This window comes from Panthera leo, chromosome B2, assembly GCF_018350215.1.
Source record: "Panthera leo isolate Ple1 chromosome B2, P.leo_Ple1_pat1.1, whole genome shotgun sequence".
Classification (NCBI taxonomy): Eukaryota; Metazoa; Chordata; class Mammalia; order Carnivora; family Felidae; genus Panthera; species Panthera leo.
In genome coordinates, this window is record NC_056683.1 from 147,570,092 (window position 1) to 147,582,850 (window position 12,759).

At 43.7% G+C, this 12,759-nt stretch overlaps 1 protein-coding gene and 1 non-coding gene across 4 annotated transcripts in view; both read right to left on the reverse strand.

The window, feature by feature from the left end:
* PDE10A (phosphodiesterase 10A) overlaps positions 1–12,759 on the reverse strand; it is a 339,438-nt gene that overhangs the window by 64,444 nt on the left and 262,235 nt on the right. For all 3 annotated transcript variants that reach the window (XM_042940270.1, XM_042940269.1, XM_042940272.1), the window contains exons 10-12: positions 12,588–12,639; positions 4,816–4,958; positions 2,249–2,341 (exon numbers count right to left, since the gene is read on the reverse strand). In XM_042940270.1, the coding sequence (XP_042796204.1) occupies positions 2,249–2,341; positions 4,816–4,958; positions 12,588–12,639 (288 nt within the window). The remainder of the gene's footprint in view (positions 1–2,248; positions 2,342–4,815; positions 4,959–12,587; positions 12,640–12,759) is intronic.
* On the reverse strand, positions 2,775–2,847 carry TRNAK-CUU. The gene has a single exon. It is a non-coding gene; the product is annotated as a tRNA-Lys (tRNA).

The following is a 12,759-nucleotide window of genomic DNA, read 5'->3' on the forward strand; positions in this document are numbered from 1 at the left end:
ATTTATTTATTCATATGAGAAAGAGAGAGAGAGAGAACGAGAGAGAACTAGAGAGCAGGGGAGGGGCAGAGAGAGAGGGAGAGAGAGAATCCCAAGCAGGCTCCACAGCTGTCAGCACAGAGCCTGATGTGGGGCTCGAACTCACGATCCGTGAGATCATGACCTGAGCCGAAATCAAGAGTCAGACGCTTCACCGACGGAGCCCCCCAGGCGCCCCTGTTAACAGTTTTAATGGAACACAACCGCACCATTCTTGAATGGATTGTCACCACGCTGCAACACAGCTGAGGACTCGTGCCAGAGACATTATGGCCCCAAATACTTACTAACTGATCCTTAAGAGAAAATGTTTGCGGCCTCCCGATTTCGAGAAAATGTTTTTTACAAATAGGACTCAGCTCCACAGACACAGCCAGATAGCTAGAGGCGGCCATTCGTGCCTGGCTTCCTGGACTTAGAGTAATGTTTTGAGACTGATCCATATGGTAGCAGGCACCACGGTACAAGTGGTCCGGCACCTCATGGCTGCGCGGTGTTCCAGGGTATGGAATATCCGTCTTATTTACCCACTCACCAGTTCATGGATATTAGTATTTGCTGACAGCCAGTTTTTTGGCAATTGTGAAAAATGCTGTTTTGCAGATGTGCAGACAAATCTCTGGGTGGATACGTGTTGCTTTTCTGGATCCCTCGGAGTGCAGCCGACTGAGCGCGGTCAGTATGTGCTTAACTCTACAAGAAACTGCAGAACTGGTCTCCACGGTGGCTGCACCTTTATCCATTCCCACCAGCAAAGTATGAGAACCCAGGCTTCTGCACATCCTTGCCAGCACTTGCCGGGGCCACTGTTTAAAAACTATCCGTTCCCACTGCTGTGTAACGAGATCTCATGTCAAAGTACATCTCCCTCACATCAGGCATCTTTTCATGTGTCTAATGGCCATTCATGCATCTTCTTTTGTGAAATGTTTGTTAAAAAATGTGGGGTTCTATTCATTACAGTAGAGGTATCCTATTACAACGGAAGAGTTGTTTATATATTCTGGAGACAGTATTTTGTCAGATTCAAGCTTTGCAAATATTTTCTCACAGTCTGTTGTTTGCCTTTTCATGGTTCTTAAACGTTGACCCATAAAATTTTTATCTAACGGTTTTATAAATAAGGATATATAAATATTTCCAATGTTTAAGCGCTAAAATAGTAAGTTTGGGGTTTTTTGGAAAAAAACCTGAGATTTTCTACATGCTCGTAATTTATTGATAAAACATTACTAAGATAAAGTTGTGTTTATATACAAGTTGCACATGTTCGTCATTAATCAAGTTTCTGAAAAAAATGCTTACTGTTTATTTAACTGCCTCTTAAAGTAAACCAAATGTTTGAATTAATAGAACACTAACGCCAAAATATTTGAACTATTACATCCCTACCAGTCACAGCATCAATCTTGAGACTTTCAATTTTTAAGATCTGTTAAAATGAGATTATATAATTTGGTTTCTAATTCTCCAAAGAAACGCAAAACAAAATAAAAAACCTTTATAAGCCATCTGATATCCAACTTGAATAATATCCAATAAAAGCGGCAATCCATGGAGCCCCTGCTTTCTGTCTGTTGCAAAGTTGCCCGATCTCTTATGAGTATTTTCTCTAATTTTAGACACACGCACACACACACGCACACACACACACACACACACACACACACACCCTACAAAATAGGCATCACTGTACCATTTTAAAGATGAAAAAACTGAGACTCCAAGAGATAAACTCACTCCAGGTGACTCCAGAGTTAATTAATGATGGGACAGGGATTCCAAGGTAGGAAATTTCATCAGGAGAGGTTACTGCCTTGTAAGGTATGGTTTGATGGAGAATATGCCCAGGAAAAAATGAGAATACTATAATAACAATAATAAAATAATAATAATAATAATAATAATAATAATAATAATAAAAACGAAAGCAGCCTTAAAAGTTTAAACTGCTCCTGTATAAATGTGTTTATCGCATCTTAATCTCCTGTAGCTGGACAGCATTAGTGGTTTGCAGTCCATCATTTTATAAATATCTGAAAACACTTGAGGACTGATAAGGGAGTTGGTTCAAAGAAAGTGTCACAGAGCGCCCAGGAGGAAGGACCTCACGGCGATGGCAGGTGGGGAACTGGGGGCGCGTCATTACAGAGGCTCCAGCCAAGTGGGACGTGACAGAGAGAAGGATGGGCCGTAAGCTATTTCTTACCTGTTGAAGCGTGGGTCTGCATAGGCATCTGGAATGTTCAGGACTTCCCCTGTTCTTGCTACCTGACCAGCAATCCCTTTCTCAATTGAAAATCTGCAGATATAAAACCAGAGGGACATGCTAATTAAAATATAGATGATGTCAAATAATTCGGAACATGGAACATTTCACCACCCACTAAAGAGTAAGCGAAAAAGCATTGTTTCATTTTAAATACTCGCACTAATTTTACGTTTACGTATTCAAAATCACCTTATTAGGACGTAATACGGAAAGGTAAAGTAGAAAACCACTGCACGGTCATCACGGGAGAGCTTGTTGTAGGATATAATCCACAATACGTTAAACTACACTGGGTCACAAGTTGAAATTGAACAATGAACTAGCAGTCTCCTCTCATGACCAATAATAATCTTGTATCGTTGCAAAGCACCTTGTAATTTACAAGACGCAATGTAAGTTTTCTTTAACTATTTATACCTATTTTTATTTATTTATTTATTTGTTCATGTTTAAGTAGGCTCTATGCCCAGTACGGGGCTTGAACTCATGACCCTGAGATCAAGAGCCTCACGCTCTACCGACTGAGCCAGCCAGGCACTCCTGAACATAAATTTTCTTAACGAATTCTCACTGTGGTGTGAACGGAAGCCCATAAGGTTCAGTAATTTGTCAGTACTCCTAAAATACTGCTGGCACAACAGAAACGAGGTCCACACCAGTGCACTTCCCACCACACCACACATATAGCCAAACTCATAGGTTACACGAGAGTTTACACCTGACTTGAGACACTATGCAGGACTAGGACTTGAAGGCATTTCTAACACAAGCACTGCCTAAAAATAACACAACTTACAATGTCTAGTATCTTTCATTCTCTAATTTGCCAAATTTAAAAAGTCAAAATGCACGCTTTCTTTGATTACCCTTAATTATGTTTTGATATATCAGCATTTTCTCTTACAAATATATTCTCATCTTATAGGTTTCTCGTTGTGATATCATCATAACTCATGCGCTTGTTTCAAAGTTGGTTAAGAAAGATGTCTACAGTCTACAATATCTACAGATTTCAAAAGCTGGAAAATAATTTTTGTAATATTACATTTCGACATTATAGGAAATCACTGTTCCTGAAATAAAGCTCAACTTTAAGGCTGTTCCCTAGGGGAAAAAATAAAAGGAAAGTCGACACAGAAGAGAATGAACGTTCTTAAAAATGAAACCCAACATTGCATAGAAAGCAAGCTTGTTTCGTCCTGGTTTTCTTGCGCTTCGAGCAAGACGAACAGAACAAATTAGACGGCTGTAGGAAAAGAGTGTTAGAAACATTTCATGATTTATGCCTGATTTTCCTGCTTGGCTGCCTCTGTCAGCGGAGGCCCTGGCAAGGCTGGCGCTCACATACAAGGCTGGCATCAGCTGGCCACTGGAGCGAGCGCGGCCGGCACATTCCCCTCGCTGTCTCTCCCAGGCCCGTCCACGCAAACTTCGAGTGACCGTCTCCAAAAGGAGATCGATACCAGCACCGTTAAGGGACACTGAGCCTACGGCAAGAGAACTCCCTTTACCTGAATGACTACGTGCAGACTGACTTACTGAGGGGCTAAAAAGCAAATACACCAGAAACAAAACAAAAATAACAAATCTAAACAGTGCCACGACTTCGGACTGCGAATCCGTGAGTGTGGAATGCAGGGCCCGGCACAGAAGGGGAAGTGCTCAGGGGCAGGGGCAGTGGCGAGGCCTGGCTCGGGGCCACACGCACGTTTCTGGCACCTGATCCGCTCTCTTACACGACAGACCAAAGAAGAGCGGAACTTAGTCCGTGAGGAATTGTGTTTTCCTACGGCGTTTGCAACCACCAGAGCGCCTTACGCTCTTGCGTGGAAAAACAGTTGCACGAGACGTATAAGCAAAGGAACGCAAGGACGATCTCTGGGCGTCAGTGACGGTGCTCCCCGCAGCGGTTCAGACTGTGCGACCCGACTGTGGCAGGCACGCCTTACAGTCAGACCCCATTCCGTCCATCTGAGCGACGGCAGCTGCCACTTAAGGAACGAAGAAGCCTGTAGTTTCCAGATGCAGCGGGCGTGTGCTATCTGACTGACCACACCAGCTGTTCGGTTACGGACTCGTGTGCTTAAGTCATTCAGTCTATCAGGTCCATTTCCGCTACGGTCTGGACGCTGAGACCGCCGTCGGCTGGGAAGGGGCGGGGGCGATACCCCGCCGCTCCTACACAGAGGACCTGCAGACTCCAGGTGGGATGTTCCTTTACCTACCTGGGAGCACTAGTAAGTTTTTCCACCATGATTTCCAAAAGGACCGCCTCCGGAAGACGGCATTTCCAGGAGTGACGCTAAAGCTTCCTAGGCGCGGTTTCGCTGGCACTGCAATGTCATTCCCAGAAGTACTACCTTCAGGAGGCGGGTCCTGGTGGGAATGATATCACAGTATGACAAGTACTGTCAGCATACCTGTGAACAGGCACAGAAAGGTGGGTAACGGAACACCTGCACGGCCGCACTCGCAGTATAGGGACATTCTACTTCTAGCTGTACCTGATTTCTTTGGTCTTCTTGAAGACAGGTTTTCCTTCCTTTTCCTCTCCGATATCAAAAAGGTCTGAATATAACTCCTTGTTCTTATGGTCTACCTGGAAAAGTGCACAACGGTCGGCATTCACCAGATTTTTTGCATATATCTAAAGACAAACGATAAAGCGAGAGTGAGCCGACGAGAAATTCAGAGTTTAAAGGCAAACGTTATCAGACACAAATCTCAATGTCAGCTGACCTATACTCCACCTGGGCAGCAAATGAGCGCGGTAACTAAACAAATAGGAGCATATAAACACTCTGTTAACGTGCTGACACCGGCCGGCACCAATACGGACCAACAAACAGCCGCGGGGTGTGCGCGTCGTGCTGTTGTCGACACCGCAGGGGTCTCGAAGGGGCTGGAACGCAGTTGCCGGCCCCGCCCCCTCAGAGCCCTTCCCTCACGCCGGTCCCTCTTCCAGAACCTCTGGGCTTACCCTTGTGCCCCCCGGGTGAGCCATTCTGCCGGGCTGGTATTCGCGACACGTCGGTCGTGAACAAGATACGAAACGTAATCTCTCGTGAGGTTCGTATTCACGTTTGTTGCTCCTGCTTGCTGCACTAACGATCCTGTGTAATTATTACTAAGCGTTTCCCGGGTGCCCACACGTTTACACACTCCGGGTGCCTTGATTCACTTCATCCTCACGGTAATAACATTAAGTCAGGGAGCATTTTCATCTCCACTTTACGTGTGAGGACAACCGAGGCAGGAGGCAACTCCTCATCCACTATCCCATGGCTAGTGAATGGCAGGCCGCGTGTTTGAACTCATGCTAGCTATTTTCATGGCCTGGCTCTTGTAATAAAAACACCCTTTTCCATTTCTAACTGGAACGCTCTGTTCACTTTGTCATTCACTCGTTCATCAGCCTCTTTCCGCAGTTACTTCTTTAATGCTAACATATCCCACTGACCCTGCTGGGTCGGGACTACGGTTGGAGAATTCCGGCAACCTCAGACCCCAGATTTTAGACATGAGATTTATTCCTCGGAGAGAAAGAGCTGATTCTTGGAGAAAAACAGCCGTCACAAAAGTCTGTGCAAGAGGGACATGGGCCACCTTGTGGCCACCGGAAAATATATAATCTCATGTGAAACTACTTTATTGGTCTAATGAAAAGAAGTCAGCATGGGTTAGATACACTGGTTCATCTCATATCACATACTTGTCTTTATAGATTGTACTCATTCACTGAGTACAGGCTGTGCCAGGGACTGATTTTACTGCATATTAAGATTATGAGAACTTGACAGTTTGTCTCTTTCCATTAGCCTGTGAGTTCTGGGACAGCAGAAGCTGCTTCTTTTTCCCACAGTATTGCAAATGCCCAGCACAAGGCCTAGAGTAGAGGTCAGCTAACTAAGTCCATCAGCCAAAGCCAGCCCACTGCCTGTTTTTATAAATAAAATTTTATTGGGAAAGGATTATGTTCATTCCTTTACACAATGTTTAAGGCTGCTACAATAGCAGAGCTGAGTGTCTGCAATAGTGTTTGGCCCACGGAGCGTAAAACTTTACCAGAAAGGTTTGCCAACCCTTAGGTTAAAACACATAAGCCTTCCGTAACCCAAGAAGTCTCAATAAATATTGGAGGAAGGATGAACGACATCAAGTTAGGGAGACAGTAATGGGACTGTGTTTTGGCAAACGGAAGAATCGCCCATTTATTCTGCAAACTCATGGTATCTTGAAGTTTTAAATAATAATAATGGTCCTGAACTATTAGTGATTACATTATGAAAAGCAAAATTTGCATCCCTACTGACTAGGTCATGTTAAATGCTTAATACTTTGGCACGTACTTATGTTAATAATTATAAAAATCTAAACAGAACGGCCAATTTTCTAGAAAAGTGAGTTGACAAGTAATTGAAAAATCTGAACAGAAACAGAATAATAGGGCTCCTGGGTGGCTCAGTCAGTTAAGAATCTGACTCTTGGTTTCGGCTCAGGTCATGATCTCACAGTTCGTGAGACTGAGGCCTGTGTCGGGCTCTGAGTGGACAGTGCAGAGCCTGCTTGGGATTCTCTCTCTCTCTCTCTCTCTCTCTCTGCCCCTGTCACTCTCCCTGTTTCTCTCAAAATAAACAAACATTAAAAAAAAGAAGAAACAGAATAATACAGACAATTGAAAAATTATCAAAGCAGTATCCCCATAAAAGGCATCAGGCCCAAATGATTTCAAATATGAATCACTTAAGAATCTTCAACAAATAAATTTCCACCCTATGTTCAGAAAGAACGCAAGTTTTTCGGTTATTTTCGAAGCCCTGCTATGCCACTGATACTGAAAATTGACAAAGATACTACAAAAAAGCAGATCGCAGACAATTTACCTTGGAACCCAGAGAAAACTCATAAACAAAAGTTTTAGTAAATCAGACTTAGGAATTAACATATTATAATACTTAAAAACTATTCAGAACTGTTCAGTGTCATAAACTCTAATATTTCATAATAGCAATAAAACAAAGGAAGAGATGATGCAATTATCTTCATGTCGCCAAAAAGGCACGTGAAGCCATTCGACCATCCTTCACGATAAAAACTTTTGTCAAGTGAAACCGAAGACTGGATCCACACGCACGTGTGTGTATGTGTACGTCTATCCCCATATCCTAAGCCCCTACGATGTCCGGCTTTGACAACCAACGGGGCCACACCCGGTGGACCCACAGCGCTATGGGAACCTGGGACGCTTGCCTTAAGGGGCTCACACACAGACTCACTTGCCTCAGGGACCAGCGCACAAGCACCAGTTGGAGAAGCTCCTAGAATGCACCTGAAGGAGATTCCTTTGCTAATTTTAAAGTGCCTGCCAGATGGGCAGGAGCCCTGGGACACACAAAAGCGCTGGTATGCAGTCCACACAGGGGGTCCTCCTTGATCACCTGGCTCTGGTGGCCGGGGCGGGGGCGGGGGGCTCGCATCACCGGGGCCTACAGGACTGCGACAATCCAGGCTACCCCTCGCCCCATCCCCCCAGGGCACGACGCCGACAACAGACTGAAACACACCCCTCCTTCCTGTGAAAAAGGCCTGTGGACTTGTCACGGAGCTCCGACCTGAGGAGCCGTCGCGGGCTTGCCCACCTGGAGACCCCAGAGGAGCATCAGGGGCGGTTGGTCGAGGACGCCATCTTCGTGCTCTCCTCGGCCCTGTCACAGCTCGCCAGTACCTCTCAGAAAGGAGCTCGTACGCTCGTCTGGAGCCCCAAGTTTTACAAATGTCCCCCAGGTCAGCCGCCCTGGAGGCCAGCTCCACAGCCGAGGCCCACGTACGGTCGTACGTACATCTGCATCCTCTAAAAGCTGCTGCCTGACATTCTCCTTCTCGTCAGCCAGGAACGAGGCGCTGACACGTCCTTCCGCGTGTAGCACTGTCAGGTCTTAGCACACCCTTCACGAGGGGGCCTAACAAGAATACATCCGGCTGCTGAGATGACCGCAAAGGTGTGAAAGACCATCAGGCACCAGGGGAAGCCGAACGATGAGGCCTGCACAAGGTGCCCCTGCAAGGCCGGGGGGAGACAGCTGTCTCACCTCGTACAGAGAAACAACACAGAGACGGGCACCTGGGGTGGGGGGCTCTGTGGGCTGAGCGTCCCACTTCGGCTCAGCTCATGGTCTCACGGTCTGTGAGTCTGAGCCCCGCATGGGGCTCTGTGCTGACGGCTCGGAGCCCGGAGCCTGCTTCGGATTCGGTGTCTCCCTCTCTCTCTGCCCCTCCCCCGCTCACGCTCTGTCTCTCTCTCTCTCTCTCTCTCTCTCTCTCTCAAAAATAAACATTTTTAAAAAAGGAAACAAACACAGAGAGTTGAGCAAAATTAAGAAAATAGAGAATATGTTCCAAACAAAGGAACAAGATAAAACATCAGAAAAAGAAACTAATGAAATGGAGATCGGTAACTTAGATAGAACTCAAGAACGGTCATAAAGACGCTCGCCCAACACGGGGAAGAGACCAACACAGTGAGAACGGACAACACACTCAATGATGAAAAGCTGAGAGCTTTTCCTCTAAGATCAGGAATAAGACAAGGATGCCACTCTCACCGTTTTTGTTCAACAGAGTATTAGCACTTCTAGCCAGAATAGTGATGTAAGAGAAAGAAAAGCCATCCACATTCGATAGAAACAAGTAAAACTGACGTGATTTTATAGAGAGAAAACCCTAAAGACTCCGCAGGCGCGCACACACACACACGCACACACACACACACACACAAACCTTTTAGAACTAATGAACAACTTCAGTAAAACTGCAGGGTATAAAATGAACATACAGAAATCTGCTGCATTTCTATATACTAACCAACTATTAGAAACAGAAATTAAGAAAACAATCCCATTTACAATTGCATCAAAAGAATAAAATACCAAGGAACAAATTTCATCAAGGAAGGAGAGACCTGTATGCTGGAAATTGTAAGACACTGATGAAAAAAGTTGAAGATGCAAATAATTGGAAAGATACTCCATGCTCATGGATTGAAGGAACTAATATTGTTAAGATGACTGTATTATCCAAAACATCTACAGATTCAATGTAATCCCTATCAAAATCCCAGTGGAATTTTTCACAGAACTAGAACAAAGAATCCTAAAATTCCACACACAATACTTCAAATAGCCAAAGCAATCTTGAGAAAGAACCAATCTGGAAGTATCACGGTCCCTGATTTCAAACGATATTACAAAGCTATAATAATCAAAACAGTATGGTTCTGGCATAAAAACAAAAGAGAGAGTCCACACAGATGGTCAATTTGTGACAAAGAAGGCAAGAATATAAATGGGGAAAGGGTCGTCTCTTCAATAAAGGGTGCCAGGAAAACTAGACAGCCAGAACGCAAAGGAATGAAACTGGTCTAGTATTTTGTAACACATGAAAAAACTAACTCACAATGGATTAGAGACTTGAATGGGAGACCTGAAACCATAAAATTACAAGAACAAAATATAGGCAGTAAGTTCTTTGACCCTGGTCTTGGCAATGTTTTTCTTTTTCTGGTTTGTTTTTTGTTTCTTTTTGTTGTTTTTGGATCTGATTCCAAAAGCAACGGCAACAAAAGGAAAAGTAAGTGGGAACACACAAACAAGAAATCTTTTGCACAGCAAAGGAAACCATCAACAAAATGAAGAGGAAATCTATTGAATGGGAAAAAATATTTACAAATCATATATCCAGTAAGGGACGAATACCCAAAATATATAAAAAATGCATACAACTAAACAGCAAAACACAACAATCCAATTAATAAATGGGCAGAGGATTTGAACAGATATTTTTCCAAAAAAGACATCGGATGGTCAACAGGTATGTGAAAAAGATGCTTAATTAACATCATGAATCGTCACGAAAATGCAAACCAAAACCTCTATGACGTATTACCTAACACTCTTGAAATCAAGAGTCAGAAGCTCAACTGACTGAGCCGCCCAGGTGCCCGAATTATGCCTCATTTAAAAAAAACATACAATTTGCGGTAGCGGGTGATTCATTTCGTTGAGCGTCCAACTCTTGATTTCACTTCAGGTCACGATCACACGGTTCACGAGATACAGCCCCAGGCTGACAGCACAGAGTCTGCTTGGGTTTCTCTCTCTCCCCTTCCTCACTTGTGCACAGGTGTCTCTCAAAATATATAAACATTAAAAAAAACCCACAATTACGTAATAGAAAGAAGAGAGTGCATATATTTGATAAGGCAAATTTTACTGTTCAGTGTGCTATTGAATATGTCGGAAAATCAAGAAAATCAACTGAAAAACAATCACAGGTTGTGAGAAAGGCTTCTTCTGTTTTAAGATCAGTGATTCTGAACATAACGTTCACGTTTTCATTCTCCCCAAATAGAGGCTTTCAGTTTGAACTGGTACTCTTATGTGCTGAAATCAGAAATCCTAGACCTGTTTGGGGAACATTTATGAACTCCAAACACCTGAAGGTCATTCTAAAAGCCACCTGCCTCTCTCATTCATGCCCGCGCGTGTGCGCGTGCACACACACGCGCACACACACACAGCTTTACTCGTAAGTGGAAAGCAACTTCTTGATAACAAGAGTGGATTTAAGATTCAGTGAAAACAAGGCACACTGTTGGACGGAAGCAGGGAGAGTAACAAATTTTCCTCAGGGTGTAAGCTCCCATATCTCATCGTTAGGTATGTTGGTTGTAGGACCCCAGCAGATACTACGTAACTACTTAAGGACTTTTCCTCGTATTCCTAATTTGCTAGGAGTTTGCATCTACTGGGTGTTGAGTATTATAAAGCTTTTGTAATCCATTCTGAAAATAATGTAATTTTTCTCCCTTTACTCAATTAGAATCGGGAACTACGTTAATTTATCACTTAACGTCGGACTGCTCTTGCATTCCTGGGGTGAATGCTTCTTAGCTGATGTCACCTTTCCTCCTGGGTTTGCTGTTTATCACTGATTTCGGATGTTTGCGTCTATATTCTGCTCAATGGCTTTCCTTTTTTCCACCGTTGGGGAATATGAGCGTTAGGCCAAAAAGTCAAGGAATAGCCAGTGTCGGTGAGAATGTGGAGAAGCCGGAACCCGGGTGCACTGCTGACGGGAACAGAACCTGGTGCGACTGCACGGAAAACAGCCTAGCAGCTCCTCCGGAAGTGAAACACACAATCCCCGCGCGACCCGGCAGTGCCACTCCCGAAGTACGAACAACTGAAAACACGTATTCAAGCGAAGAAAGCTATACAGATGTTCAAAGCAGTACTTTTCCCATCAGCCAAAATGTGGCAACAATCCAAACGTTTATCAGCTGACGATGGGCAAAGAACGTGCACGTCTATCCACATAACAGAGTATTATTCAGCCACAGAAATGAGTGAAGCGCTGATATTTGCTACAGCACGGGAGGACTTGAACACGGTACGCTAAGGGAAAAAAGCCAGGCACAAAACCCACATATTACATGATCTCTTTTATGGGAGATGTCTAGAACAGGTAAATCCACAGAAAAAGAATTAGGTTAGTGGTTGCTTAGGATGGGGGCGGGGGTGGGCAGGAAGGAGAATGGGGGCCTCAATAGATGATGGCTAACATGACACGGAGTGTCTTTTTTAAGTAATGAAAATGTTCTAAATCGACTGGTGATGGCTTCACGTATCTTTGAATATGCTAAAAACCGCTGAACTGACCACTCGAAACGGATGAATAGTGTGGCATGTGAATTATATCTCAACAAAAACGGTCTTAAAAAAGATAAATAATACAAGAACCAGTCAACAAGTATCTTCCCTAGTCAAGCTATGTTCATCCATATATTTATATTTCTATATTCTTAATATTTTTCACCTCATAGAAGTCTACTTCCTGTGGCTTTCAGCTCCAAGTGCCCACTAGTCTTCCAGAAGAGAGGAACACATAAGACTAAAACTAAACAGAACGAACCTCAAGTGGTTGGGAATCCCCACTACGGTCGACATGCACAAGGTCTTTTGGAGAATATAAGAAGGCACCGAATGTTTTTCAAAGTTTAGCTCGCCACTAAATAATGAAAAGCTCAGACATTTTCCCAAAAGTTGTTGAAACCCCCTCACAATGAACAAAAGTCACAAAGAAATCAAAGCAACACCTGGAGATCACTAAGTGCCGTCTTTCCATCATGACTTTAAGACAGCTTATGCCTCTAATAATGCATTAAAATGTTCCCCCATATATTAGGACATGAATCATTTTCGAACAAAAACCAACCTACCATTATGTGTTCAAGTAGAGAGTCTATTGCGACTATGTTATCAAAATATGTCCTGAAAAAAAAAAGGAACAGAAAACTGGTAATTACTCTAAATAGGAACACAGAACATCTTAAACTTTGCATACATTTCCCAGTTTTGTCTACATTGAAGTAAAAAACGTAAATAGACATG